The sequence below is a fragment of the Convolutriloba macropyga genome, chromosome 5 (genome assembly GCF_964194025.1).
Source record: "Convolutriloba macropyga chromosome 5, txConMacr16.3, whole genome shotgun sequence".
In the NCBI taxonomy this organism is placed as follows: domain Eukaryota; kingdom Metazoa; phylum Xenacoelomorpha; order Acoela; family Convolutidae; genus Convolutriloba; species Convolutriloba macropyga.
In genome coordinates, this window is record NC_134472.1 from 55,396,869 (window position 1) to 55,412,805 (window position 15,937).

Genomic DNA, 15,937 nt, shown 5'->3' on the forward strand with positions numbered 1-15,937 from the left:
CAAAAAGAAATTCAACATACAAAATGGCCAACAAGGGCCACGCACAAGTAGAATTAGAACAAACAAAATGGCCAACATTGGCCTCGCAAAAATAGAGTTTCAACATACAAATTGGCCTATATTGTCAACCCACAAATAGACTTTCAACATACAAAATGCCCAAAAAAGGCAACCACAAATTAGAATTTCAACATACCAATTGTTTGACATTAGCAGTGCTCAAATAGAATTTCAACATACAAAATGGCTAATATTGTCAACCCACAAATAGAGATTAAACATACAAAATGGCCAACAAGGGCCACGCACAAATAGAATTTGAAGAAACATAATGGCCAACATTGGCCTAAAAAAAATAGAATTCCACCATAAAAAATAGCTAATATTTTCCACCCACAAATGGAAATTCAACATACAAAATGGCCAACAAAGGCAACGCACAAAAAGAATTTCAACAAACTTAATGGTCAACTTTGGCCTCGCAAAAATAGAATTTCAACATACAAAATGGCCTATATTGTCAACCCACAAATAGACTTTCAACATACAAAATGCCCAAAAAAGGCAACCACTAATTAGAATTTCAACATACCAAATGTTTGACATTAGCAGTGCTCAAATAGAATTTCAACATACAAAATGGCTAATATTGTCAACCCACAAATAGAGATTAAACATACAAAATGGCCAACAAGGGCCACGCACAAATAGAATTTGAAGAAACATAATGGCCAATATTGGCCTCGCAGAAATAGAATTTCATCATACAAAATCGCTAATGTTTACCACCCACAAATAGAAATTCAACATACAAAATGGCCAACAAGGGCAACGCACAAAAAGAATTTCAACAAACTTAATGGTCAACATTGGCCTCGCAAAAATAGAATTTCAACATACAAAATGGCCAAAAATGGCAATCCAATATTAAAATTTCAACATAGCACATGATCGAACTTAGCAGTGCACAAATAGAATTTCAACATACAAAATGGCTAATATTCTCGACCTACAAAAAAAATTCAATATACAAAATGGCCAACAAGAGCCACGCACAAATAGAATTAGAACAAACAAAATGGCCGACATTGGCCTCGCAAAAACAGAGTTTCAACATACAAAATGGCCAATATTGTCAACCCACAAGTAGAGATTAAACAAACAAAATGGCCAACAAGAGCCACGTACCAATAAAGTTTGAACAAACATAATGGCGAATATTGGCCTCGCAGAAATAAAATTTCAACATACAAAAAGGCCTATATTGTCAACCCACAAAAAAACTTTCAACATACAAAATGCCCAAAAAAGGCGACCACAAATTAGAATTTCAACATACCAAATGTTTGACATTAGCAGTGCTCAAATAGATTTTCAACATACAAAATGACTAATATTGTCAACCCACAAATAGAGATTAAACATACAAAATGGCCAACAAGGGCCACGCACAAATAGAATTTGAAGAAACATAATGGCCAACATTGGCCACGCAGAAATAGAATTTCACCTTACAAAATCGCTAATATTTACCACCCACAAATAGAAATTCAACATACAAAATGGCCAACAAGGGCAACGCACAAATAGAATTTCAACAAACTTAATGGTCAACATTGGCCTCGCAAAAATTGAATTTCAGCATACAAATGGCCAAAAATGGCAACCCAAAATTGAAATTTCAACAAACCACATGATCGACATTAGCAGTGCACAAATAGAATTACAACATACAAAATGGCTAATATTGTCGACCTACAAAAAAAATTCAATATACAAAATGGCCAACAAGAGCCGCGCACAAATAGAATTAGAACAAACAAAATGGCCGACATTGGCCTCGCAAAAATAGAATTTGAACAAAGATAATAGCCAACATTGGCCTCGCAAAAATAGAATTTCAACATACAAAATGCCCAAAAAAGGCAACCACTAATTAGAATTTCAACATACCAAATGTTTGACATTAGCAGTGCTCAAATAGAATTTCAACATACAAAATGGCTAATATTGTCAACCCACAAATAGAGATTAAACATACAAAATGGCCAACAAGGGCCACGTACAAACAAAGTTTGAACAAACATAATGGCAAACATTGGCCTCGCAGAAATAGAATTTCAACATACAAAATGGCCTATATTGTCAACCCACAAATAGACTTTCAACAAACAAAATGCCCAAAAAAGGCAACCACAAATTAGAATTTCAACATACCAAATGTTTGACATTAGCAGTGCTCAAACAGAATTTCAACATACAAAATGGCTAATATTGTCAACCCACAAATAGAGATTAAAGATACAAAATGGCCAACAAGGGCCACGCACAAATAGAATTTGAAGAAACATAATGGCCAACATTGGCCTCGCAGAAATAGAATTTCATCATACAAAATCGCTAATGTTTACCACCCACAAATAGAAATTCAACATACAAAATGGCCAACAAGGGCAACGCACAAAAAGAATTTCAACAAACTTAATGGTCAACATTGGCCTCGCAAAAATAGAATTTCAACATACAAAATGGCCAAAAATGGCAATCCAATATTAAAATTTCAACATAGCACATGATCGAACTTAGCAGTGCACAAATAGAATTTCAACATACAAAATGGCTAATATTCTCGACCTACAAAAAAAATTCAATATACAAAATGGCCAACAAGAGCCACGCACAAATAGAATTAGAACAAACAAAATGGCCGACATTGGCCTCGCAAAAACAGAGTTTCAACATACAAAATGGCCAATATTGTCAACCCACAAGTAGAGATTAAACAAACAAAATGGCCAACAAGAGCCACGTACCAATAAAGTCTGAACAAACATAATGGCGAACATTGGCCTCGCAGAAATAAAATTTCAACATACAAAAAGGCCTATATTGTCAACCCACAAATAAACTTTCAACATACAAAATGCCCAAAAAAGGCGACCACAAATTAGAATTTCAACATACCAAATGTTTGACATTAGCAGTGCTCAAATAGATTTTCAACATACAAAATGACTAATATTGTCAACCCACAAATGGAGATTAAACATACAAAATGGCCAACAAGGGCCACGCACAAATAGAATTTGAAGAAACATAATGGCCAACATTGGCCACGCAGAAATAGAATTTCACTTTACAAAATCGCTAATATTTACCACCCACAAATAGAAATTCAACATACAAAATGGCCAACAAGGGCAACGCACAAATAGAATTTCAACAAACTTAATGGTCAACATTGGCCTCGCAAAAATTGAATTTCAGCATACAAATGGCCAAAAATGGCAACCCAAAATTGAAATTTCAACAAACCACATGGTCGACATTAGCAGTGCACAAATAGAATTACAACATACAAAATGGCTAATATTGTCGACCGACAAAAAGAAATTCAATATACAAAATGACCAACAAGGGCCACGTACAAATAGAATTAGAACAAACAAAAAGGCCAACATTGGCCACGCAAAAATAGAGTTTCAACATACAAAATGTCCAATAATGTAAACCTACAAATAGAAATTCAACATAAAAAATGGCCAACAATGGCATCGCAAAAATAGAATTTGAACAAAGATAATAGCCAACATTGGCCTCGCAAAAATAGAATTTCAACATACAAAATGGCCAAAAAAGGCAACTACAAATTAGAATTTCAACATACTAAATGGTTGACAGTAGCAGTGCTCAAATAGAATTTCAACATACAAAATAGCTAATTTTGTCAACCCACAAATAGAAATTCAGCATACAAACTGGCCAACAAGGGTCACGCAGAAATAGAATTTGAGCAAACATATTGGACAACATTGGCCTCGCAAAAATAGAATTTGAACATACAAAATGTCCAATAAGGTAAACCCACAAATAGAAATTCAACATAAAAAATGGCCAACAAGGGCATCGCAAAAATAGAATTTGAACAAAGATAATAACCAACATTGGCCTCGCAAAAATAGAATTTCAACATACAAAATGGCCAAAAATAGCAACCCAAAATTAGAATTTAAACATACAAAATATCCAAAATTAGCAACCAACAAAAAGAATTTCAACATACAAAGTGTCCAACAGTGGCAACGCAAAAATAGAATTGAATTTCAGCATACGAAACGGCTACACTTGGCTGCACTTCCCACAAACAGAGTATAAACATACAAAAATGGCCAACAAGGGCAACGCACAAATACAATTTTCACTTAAAAAATGGGAAACAAATCAACGCACAAATGGAATTTCAAAATACAAAAGGGCCAATATTGGCAACCATAAACACAATTTCAACAAACATAACTGCCAGTATTGGCAGACACAAATAGAATTTCAACAAGAAAAATGGCCAAAAATGGCAACGCGCAAGTAGAATTTCAGAATACGAAACGGCTACTACTGACAAACCAAAAAAAATTTCAACGTACGACTTGGCAAATAGTGGCAACCCAAAAGTACAACACACAAAGTGGCCTCATTTCGCAACGCACAAAAAGAATTTCAACGTAAAAAAAGCCAACAATGACAACGCAAAAGTAGAATTTCGATATACCAAATGGCCAAAATTGGCAACCACGGAGTAGAATTTCACCAGACAAGATGGCAGATTTTGAGAAATCCACTTGAACGATTTCAACTTACAATGTGGCCAAAATTGGCAAACCTGTAATGGAATTTCAACATACAAAATGGTCATCATTGGCAACCACTAAAAAAAATTCCAACTTACAAGATGGCCAATTTTGGCTAACCACATATACAATTTCAATATACAAGGTGGACAAAATTAGAAAATCTCAAATGGAATATCAACATACAAAATGGCCAACATTGGCAACCCAAAATTTTTCAACATACCAAATGGCCGAAGTTAGCAGTGCACAAATAGAATTTCAACGTACAAAACGGCCACCATTGGCAACCCACATATAGATTTTAAGCATACAAAGTCTCCAACCATGTCAATGTACAAGTAGAATTGAACTTCAACAAACAAAACGGCCAAATATGGCAACGAACAAAAAGAACTTGGCAACGAACAAATAGCATACAATTTCAACATCCAAAGTGACCGAAATTGGCAAGCACAAAAATAGAATTTCAACATACAAAGTGGACGACATTGGCAGCGCACAAATAGAATTTCAACATACAAAATGGCAGCCATTGGCAACACACATATAGATTTTCAACATACAAAATGGCCGAAAATGGCAACCAGAAAAAGAAAGTCAACATAGAAGATGGCCAATTTTGGCAGCCCATAAATGCAATTTCAACATACAAAATGGCTAAAATTGGCAACTGAATAGTAGAATTTCAAAAACCAAGGCGCAAACGTTAGCAGGGCATAATTAGAATTTCAACATACAAAACGGCCAACATCGTAGACCTACTAATGGAACTTCAACATACAAAATGGCTAACATTGGCAACCCACAAACAAAAATTCAACATACAAAGTCTCCAAAAAGAGCAACGCACAAATAGAATTAAGTTTCAATATACAAAACTGCCAAACTTGGCAACGAACAAATAGAGTTTCACCATACAAAATGGCTAACAATTTCAACTCACATATAGAATTTTAACAAACAAATTGGCCAACAAGGCCAACACACAAATAAAACTTGAACAAACATAATGGCCAACATTGGCAACGCAAAAATAAGATTCCAATATAGAAAGTAGAATTCCAATATAGAATTTCAGAATACGAAACAGCTACTACTGACAAACCAAAAATAAAATTTCAACGTACGACTTGGCAAATAGTGGCAACCCAAAAGTACAGCACACAAAGTAGCCTCATTTCGCAACGCACAAAAAGAATTTCAACGTAAAAAAAGCCAACAATGACAACGCAAAAGTAGAATTTCGACATACCAAATGGCCAAAATTGGCAACCACGGAGTAGAATTTCACCAGACAAGATGGCAGATTTTGAGAAATCCACTTGAACGATTTCAACTTACAATGTGGCCAAAATTGGCAAACCTGTAATGGAATTTCAACATACAAAATGGTCATCATTGGCAACCACTAAAAAAAATTCCAACTTACAAGATGGCCAATTTTGGCTAACCACATATACAATTTCAATATACAAGGTGGACAAAATTAGAAAATCTCAAATGGAATATCAACATACAAAATGGCCGACATTGGCAACCCAAAATTTTTCAAAATACCAAATGGGCGAAGTTAGCAGTGCACAAATAGAATTTCAACGTACAAAACGGCCACCATTGGCAACCCACATATAGATTTTAAACATACAAAGTCTCCAACCATGTCAATGTACAAGTAGAATTGAACTTCAACAAACAAAACGGCCAAATATGGCAACGAACAAAGAGAACTTGGCAACGAACAAATAGCATACAATTTCAACATCCAAAGTGACCGAAATTGGCAAGCACAAAAATAGAATTTCAACATACAAAGTGGACGACATTGGCAGCGCACAAACAGAATTTCAACATACAAAATGGCAGCCATTGGCAACACACATATAGATTTTCAACATACAAAATGGCCGAAAATGGCAACCAGAAAAAGAAAGTCAACATAGAAGATGGCCAATTTCGGCAGCCCATAAATGCAATTTCAACATACAAAATGGCTAAAATTGGAAACTGACTAGTAGAATCTCAAAAACCAAGGCGCAAACGTTAGCAGGGCATAATTAGAATTTCGACATACAAAACGGCCAACATCGAAGACCTACTAATGGAACTTCAACCTACAAAATGGCTAACATTGGCAACCCACAAACAAAAATTCAACATACAAAGTCTCCAACAAGAGCAACGCACAAATAGAATTAAGTTTCAATATACAAAACTGCCAAACTTGACAACGAACAAATAGAATTTCACCATACAAAATGGCTAACAATTTCAACTCACATATAGAATTTCAACATACAAATTGGCCAACAAGGCCAACACACAAATAGAACTTGAACAAACATAATGGCCAAAATTGGCAACGCAAAAATAAGATTCCAATATAGAAAGTAGCTAACATTATCATTCCACAAACAGATTTTCAAGATACAAAATGGCCAACAATGCAACGCACAATTGTAATTTCAACATACAAAAAGGCATATATCGGCAACCACAAAAAGAATTTCAATAATCAAAACGGCCAACAATTGCAACCACAATTAGAATTTCAACATACAAGATGCCCAATTTTGGCAACCCACAAACACAGTTTCAACATACAAAGTGACAAAAATTGGCAAGCGCAAATGGAATTTCAACATACAAAATAGCCAACCTTGGCAACCACAAATAGAAATTCAACATACAAAATAGCCAACATTGGCAACCAAAAGAATTTCAACATACAAGATGGCCAATTTTGCAACATGCAAATGCAATTTAAACATACAAAAAATGCAAAAAAAGTCAAATCAGAGGTGGAGTTTCAATATAGAAAATGTCCAACATTGGCAACTGAAAAAGAGAAATTCAAAATGTCAAAAATCCGACATTATCAGTGCATAATTAAAATTCCTAAACACAAAACGGCCAACAAGGGCAACGCACAACCAGAATTTGAACAGACATAATGGCCAACGTTGGCCAAGCAGAAATAGAAATTCAACATACAAAATGGCCGACATTGGCAACTGAAAAATAGAAATTCAATATACCAAATGGCCTATATTAGCAGAGCATAATGAAAAATTCAACATACAAAATGGCCAACATCGGCAACAAAAACATGAAATTTCAACAAACAATATGGCCAACAGTGGCAACGCACAAAAAAGAAATTCAGCATACAAAGTCTCCAACAATGGCAACGCACAAATAGAATTGAATTTCAACATACAAAACAGTCGAACTTGGCAAAGAACAAATAGAATTTCACCACACAAAATGGCTAACAATGTCAACCCACAAAAAGAATTTCAACTTACAAAACGGCCAATAAAAACAACACACAAAGAGAATTTGAACAAACATAATGGCCAACATTGGCAACGAAAAAATAAGATTTCAATATAGAAAAAGGCTAACATTGTCAACCCACAAACAGATTTTCAAAATAAAAAAATGGCCAACAATGCAACGCACAAATGGAATGTCAACATACAAAAAGGCATATACAGGCAACCACAAAAAGAATTTCAATAAACAAAACGGCCAACATTCGAAACAACGATTAGAATTTCAACATACAAGACGCCCAATTTTGGCAACCCTCAAGCACATTTTCGACATACAAAGTGACCAAAGTTGGCAAGCACAAATGGAATTTCAACATACAAAACAGCAAACCTTGGCAACTACAAATAGAAACTCAATATACAAAATGGTCAACATTGGCGACCACAAAAAGAATTTCAACATACAAGATGGCCAATTTTGGCAACATACAAATAAAACTTCAACATACAAAAAGGCCAAAAATTGTCAAAGCAGAAGTGGAGTTTCAACATAAGAAATGTCATTGGCAACTGAAACAGAGAAATTCAAAATGTCCGGCATTAGCAGTGCATAATTAAAATTTCAACATTCAAAATGGTCAACATTGGCAAAGCCACAAATCAACTTACAAAGTCTCCAACAAAGCAACGCACAAATAAAATTGAATTTCAACATACAAAACGGCCGAACTTGGCAACGAACAAAAAGAACTTCACCATACAAAATCGCTAATATTTTCCACCCACAAACAGAATTTCAACATACAAAATGGCCAACAAAGCCAACACACAAAGAGAATTTGAACAAACATAATGGCCAACATTGGCAACGGAAAAATAATATTTCAATATGGAAAATGGCTAATATTGTCAACCAACAAACAGATTTTCAAGATACAAAACGGCCAACAATGCAACGCACAATTGTAATTTCAATATACAAAAAGGCATATATCGGCAACCACAAAAAGAATTTCAATAATCAAAACGGCCAACAATTGCAACCACAATTAGAATTTCAACATACAAGATGCCCAATTTTGGCAACCCACAAACACAGTTTCAACATACAAAGTGACCAAAATTGGCAAGCGCAAATGGAATTTCAACATACAAAAATGCATATATAGGTAACCACAAAAAGAATTTAAACATACAAGATGGCCAATTTTGGCAACAAACAAATAAAATTTCAACCTGCAAAAAGGCCAAAAATTGTCAATGCAGAAGTGGAGTTTCAACATACAAAAGGTCATTGGCAACTGAAAAAGAATAATTCAAAACATCAAATGTCCGGCATTAGCAGTGCATAATTAAAATTTTAACAAACAAAATGGGCAACATTGGCAAGCCACAAAAATATCAACATACAAAATCTCCAACAAAGGCAACGCACAAATAGAATTGAATTTCAACATAAAAAACGCCCGAACTTGGAAACGAACAAAAAGAACTTCACCATACAAAATTGCTGATATTTTCCATCCACAAATAGAAATTCAACATATAAAATGGCCAACAAGGGCAACGCACAAACAGAATTTTAACAAAAATAGAGGCCAACATTGGCCCAGCAAAAATAGAGTTTCAACATACAAAATGACTAACATTGTCAACGCACCAAGAGAATTTCAACATGCAAAATGGCCAACAAGGGCAACGCATGAATACAATTTCAACATACAAAAGGGCCAACATTGGCAAATACAAAGAGAATTTCAACAAACAAACGGGCAACATTTGCAACCTTATATACAATTTCAATATACAAAGTGGCCAAAATTGGTCAGCATAAACTGAATTCAACATACAAAATGGCCAACATTGGCAGGGTACAAATAGATTTTTAACATAGAAAAGAGCCAACATTGGCAACCCACAAAAAGATTTTCAACATACAAAGTCCTCAAAAATGGCAACGCAAAAATAGAATTGAATTTCAACGTACAAAACGGCGAAATTTGGCAACGCAAAAATAGAATACACTTTTACCATACAAAATGGGCAACATTGGCAACAGATAAATAGAAATTAAACATACAAGATGGCCAACATTGGCAACGCAAAATAGAATTTCAACATACTAAACGACCAACATTGGCAACGCACAAAAAGAATTTCAACTTACAAAACGGCCAATAAAAACAACACACAAAGAGAATTTGAACAAACATAATGGCCAACATTGGCAATGCAAAAATAAGATTTCAATATAGAAAATGGCTAACATTGTCAACCCACAAACAGATTTTCAAAATAAAAAATGGCCAACAATGCAACGCACAAATGGAATGTCAACATACAAAAAAGCATATACAGGCAACCACAAAAAGAATTTCAATAAACAAAACGGCCAACATTCGAAACAACGATTAGAATTTCAACATACAAGACGCCCAATTTTGGCAACCCTCAAACACATTTTCGACATACAAAGTGACCAAAGTTGGCAAGCACAAATGGAATTTCAACATAGAAAACAGCAAACCTTGGCAACTACAAATAGAAATTCAACATACAAAATGGCCAACATTGGCAACCCACAAAAAGATTTTCAACATACAAAGTCCTCAAAAATGGCAACGCAAAAATAGAATTGAATTTCAACGTACAAAACGGCGAAATTTGGCAACGCAAAAATAGAATACACTTTTACCATACAAAATTGACAACATTGGCAACAGATAAATAGAAATTAAACATACAAGATGGCCAACATTGGCAACGCAAAATAGAATTTCAACATACTAAACGACCAACATTGGCAACGCACAATTGGAGTTTCATCATAAAAAAAACCAACATTTGCAACGTACCAATAGAATTTCAACAAACAGAATTGCTAACATTGGCAACGCGCAAACAGTATGTCAACATACAAAATAGCCAACATTGGCAGCGCACTAGTAGAAATTTATCATACAAAAGTCCAAAATTAGTCAGCAAATTGGAAACTGTGTATCTGAAGCACCCTCTCACAATAAATTTCTGTTTTGTTTTCTGCGTGAACCAAATTAGATTAAAGAGGCAGCCTTCAATTAAAAATAGTTTGCTGTTTGCTTCCTGGGAAAAGATGTAAAGAAGACAAAGATTTGATTCTTGGCAACAAAATTTACCGTGGGAACTGCATGTTAAACAAAATCATTTTTAGTTTGAAACAAAGCTAATAATTGATGGCAGGCAAAAATGAAATGAAGGTAAACCAAAAAATGAATACAATTATTCATGATAAGACTTGCTTTGTTGCGATTGTTGCTACGAACAAATTTTAATTTCTTGAAAAATTTTCTTTTGGGACTTAGAGAGATAAGGAGAAACGGCAAGTTAAAAATAATTCAAGCTCGACAAACCCCAAATCAATGACACTATAAAACACAAAAAGTGTTATAGTGGCATTGTTTCGCGGTTTGTCGAGCTTGACTTATTTTTAACTTGCCGATTCTCCTTATCTCTCTAAGTCCCAAAAAGTGTAGCGGTTTCAAAAACTTTATTATTATTATCAAATCATTTTTTAATTGAAATGTTATAAAACAATTCTAGTTGAATGATGATTATAATAACTGTGAAAAGTTTATTTGTGAATGTATTTTTATTGAATCAGTTACAACTATAACTGTAATATAAGATAATAATTATACTTTTCTCAAGTTTTGATCAAAAAAGTGAGTTTTAAAACTGCGAAGAACGTACATGCCCCGGTCGAGGTTTTTGGGTGAATTTTTGTAAGAAACGCGGCGAATTTTTGTATGAAATGCGTTCATTGCGGTGACAAAAAATATATCAGAGTATTTCTTACAAAAAATCACCGCAAAATTCATCGCAAAATCCACCGCAAAATTCATCGCAAAATCCACCGCATTTCTTAAAAACATTTGTTTCATCGACTTTTGTGGCAAAGTAGTGTAAGAAATGCTGTGAAGAAATTAATTCGCATTCACCACAAAAAGATGTTCGAAATACGCGGTGAAATTTTTTTTCACCGCATTTCTTACGAGAATTGACCGCCAAACCTCGACCTGGGTGGCGGTGGAAGAGAGTTTGCCCAATTTCAGATCCTGCGGTAGAGAAATGCGACTCAGACATACATGCCATTGAGGGAAGAGTTCACAAAGGCCGACCAGTTTTCATGAATGACCCTGATTCCTGTCTTCTGGGATTGAAGATCACCGCTGGAATCGGTTTGGCCTCTATCGTGACTTTGAACGAGACTGATGGAGTGTCTAATGGATACGTCAGGTCCGTTCCATATAAAAATCACGTTTGTGCCGAAAAGCACGCGGCATTCCGGCTTCCGCCTGTGGAATTTGAAGAAAAGGAAGTCTGGGAGACTTGTGTGTTTGGTGAGTTATGAACAGATTTCAATTAAACATTGAACAAAAATATTTTAGTTGCTATCACACTGACTTTGAAACAACCAAACTAAAATAATTAATAGTGATGAAATATAAAAACGCCAAAAAAGGAAAACCAACAAGAACAAAAATTGTTTGTTTTTGTTATTTTGGTTGCCTGGAGCCGCAAAAGTGAATCTATTAATAGAATACCAAGTTTAATCAGAAACAAGTTCTATGTACAAAAAAGAAAGAAATAATGGTAAAACAAACAGACTGAAAGAGGTGTATTGCAGTCCAGCGTTGAAGTGAAAAATTCTTACAGAAAATAGAAAAAGAACGGAAAAGGAGCAGAGTAAAAAGTTAATTCAAGCCAAAAATTTGAAGTCATGTATTCCGAACCACTGAAAGCAAATGGTTGAAATTGCAGTGTCGTTGTTTTGTCCCACCCCGTTACCTTTTTTTCAATAATTAAATTATAATTAACTTGGTTATCATAACTATGGTAATTAGTTCAACAGATCAGCAGTTCAATAATTCTAAATTCAACTGTCCATTTCAAATTTGCACGCGTGAAATGTTCGTTTATATTCTCCCCACTTTGGTCAGGTAATAATAAAAACTCGTGATTGAAGGATTTAACAAATTGTGAATTAGATGTCTGAGAAAATTCGTTTCCCTCGGTGATTTCGAAGTTTTTCTGCTGATGTATGAGGAAAAAAAACTGGTAAAATTATCTGAAGTCCCCACTCACTGGGTGACATTTAAACACAGAAGGGCTCCCCTCTCATGAATTGAGTCCAATATCACTTGAGGTTAGTGAGTTCTTGAACCGGATTTTCTTGACCCTCTGATTGGGCATAGCGGCAAAATTGGATGCGACAGTCCCCATCAATTCTGGCTCATAATCGCGAATCTCTTGCAATCAGCATTGTAGCTGAGCCACGCAGGGCACTTACTGATACCGCTTGAGCGAGGCAACTGAAGGCTACTGATAGGCCTAAGGGCTGGAAACCTCTGTTATCAGATAAAAGATCTATTCTTTTCAATGTTTTCCTTGTTGTTTTGGATAGTCCGCCAAAAGTTTCTAACGCCAAAGGTATGAAGTGGATGCCCATATCGCTGCACTTCTGGTAATTATGCCCAAGCTTTTTGTCTTCTGCTAGGGTTAGAGCAAAACCACATTTCCTCGCCGCATCTGAGATAAGAGTGGCTTGCAGTGGGGACGTAATGGTGACGTCTAAGGCTGCGGGTTGTCCTGCTATAAAACTGGGCAAATACACGTTGCCTGGTCTTGAAGTATTTTCCGGCAGAAGATGTTTTTGCTCACATACAGGGGAAATATTGGACGATGAACAAGCTGTCATTATTGTGTCTTGTACTCAGTCATGACGAGAGATAATATCGCCACGTCCGTGACATGAAACGGCATGATCTCCAAATATGTCCAAAATAGCTGACTTACAATATGGACATCTCTTATCCGAATCATAGAGTGGAACTCCTAAACGGTATTTCAGAGCAGCTCGGAACTAGTTAGGTTGAAGGTGTAGGCCATGAGCAGGGATAGGTGCTGCCGTCAAACAAGCTCCTGATTGAGGTAGGGAAAGAGATAACAGTCTAGCTTTTTCTCTGGTGGAGGTTTGACCTTCAAGAAGGTTGCTTAGAGCCGTATTGTCAAATTTTGCTTGAATTTTCTGTTGCGTCAAATGAGGAATCCCCAAAGCGCTAAACTCCTCCACTAGGTCTGTGAAACTAATTTCGTGAGTTGGATTCACACCAGTAATTTGTTCTACTATGTTTGCTGACTGGCTTAAGGAACCAACATAAGCTGCTTTGAATTGTTTCAGAGAACTTCGAACTCCAGCTCCAGTTTTGCTTCTTGGCAGGCATGCTTGCTCCCATGAATTATCGCTGATTACAGAACCCAATATATTTTCAAAAATTGTTTGTTGGAGATGGTCAAATTTTTCAAGTATTATGTTACTCTCATTGGACGGTGTGTTGAATCTCAACGAATACACCAATTTAGGTGCACCCAGACAGCTACGCAAAATTCCAAGAGCGCACTGAGGGACCTCTATATAGCCTAGATTGTCTAACACCTTCTCGAGTTTTTTAAACCGTTTTTCTAAACAAGACGCAACAAAAGTGGGTGCTCCAATTGCTGCGCCCAAGATTTCGATTCCTGATTGGCTGTTTCTCTTTATCCTACTATCAACAGCATCAAAACACGAGGTGGACCACAACTCGCACTTGTCTCTTCTGAGTCCAAGGCCACACTTGTTACCATGAGTTGCTAAAATTTCTAATGATTCACATAGCTCCTCTTCCGTACCTGCTATAATTCCATCATCAAGGTACCAAGAATTCTGCATAAGATTTGGTAACTTATCGTCGAGTTCTTTGGTAATAGGCTAAAGTCCTAAAGAAATTAGTAGGGGCCCCAGCGGGTCTCCTTGTTGGACTCCTGATTCACTTTGAAAATGAGTTGCATTAAAAAAGAGTTTGCTATGCTGAGAATAGCAAAAAGAAGCAAAAGGGGCTAAAGAGGGAAAGAATTTTCGCGCTGTACCTAACACACTGCTTCTCGTAATAGAATTAAAAGCATTTTTGAAGTCGATTTGAAGTAGGCCCGATTTTTCGTTGTTCAATAACTTTTGAAAGCTTTGTTTTGTTGCATGTACAATGCTTTCAGCACCGCATTTAACAGCCACACCAAGTTGTCTGGATAAAAAAGTTCAACAGCCTCAGAACTGGCCTCTTGCGCAATACATTTGGCTATGAGACGTCGAAAAACTTCTCCCACAGCGATTGGCCGTACACCTCCTTGGGTGCAACAAAACTGGGGAGCTGCCCTCTGCTAGCCAAATTCACTAATTTTGTGATGCTTGTAATCAGTTTTTTGTACTGATCGGGGACTGCGCATGTTACGGCATGTAGAAGGTGCTCAGGGTACATTTTGGATGGACCGCCTGCTGTGAAGTTTGAGAAAGATTGCAATTGTTTTGCTGCACGTCCAAATTGGCCTTGATGGCAGAGAGATTTTACAAGTTCTGCAAGCGTTTCCATTGAGTCATGATTTATTTTCTTGGCTTGTTTCATTGAGGCTGCTTCGAACCAAAGCCCAGCCTAGTCGCCATTCTTCCAACGCTCAAATCTAGTTAACATGAGCCGTTCCTGCTGCTGTTTGTGTTTCTTCCCCCCTCTGTTGCTAGAGCGCAGAACGCACTTGCTAATTGCAAAGAGTCTCTTCCGATTTTCTGGGGAATTTGGTTGAGAAACACAGCCCTCAATGATAGGTGTTAACAATTCAGACCATCTTAGCCGGAACTTGACAGGAATAAAGCGGAGTTTAGGTTTTTTTTCTTGCAAATCGCTTCAAGGTCTGGGAGGGCGTTCAGATCAAAATTTGCTGTGTTTTGATAGGTGTTACTTTCAGCCATTTCTTCGCTGTTTGTGGCAGAGACTAGCTCGTCAATGCGGGCTGCAATATCATGGGGAATTTTTTTTACTTGTTGACAATTGACTACTAAATTGAGAGTATGCCCAAACTGATCTACAGCATACTACCCATTCGTCAAAGTTACATTTGCAGTAAAAAGAAAAAAACACTATTTACAGTAAATGTTTTTGAGGAGGGGGATGCATTAATGACCACATA

General features: G+C 36.2%; 1 protein-coding gene across 1 annotated transcript in view; it reads left to right on the plus strand.

Annotated features, from left to right (window-relative positions):
- The window catches only part of LOC142340421 (uncharacterized), a 148,468-nt gene that overhangs the window by 115,530 nt on the left and 17,001 nt on the right, over nt 1–15,937 (plus strand). The window contains exon 15 of the mRNA XM_075390997.1: nt 11,995–12,282. Coding sequence (XP_075247112.1) covers nt 11,995–12,282 — 288 coding nt within the window. The remainder of the gene's footprint in view (nt 1–11,994; nt 12,283–15,937) is intronic.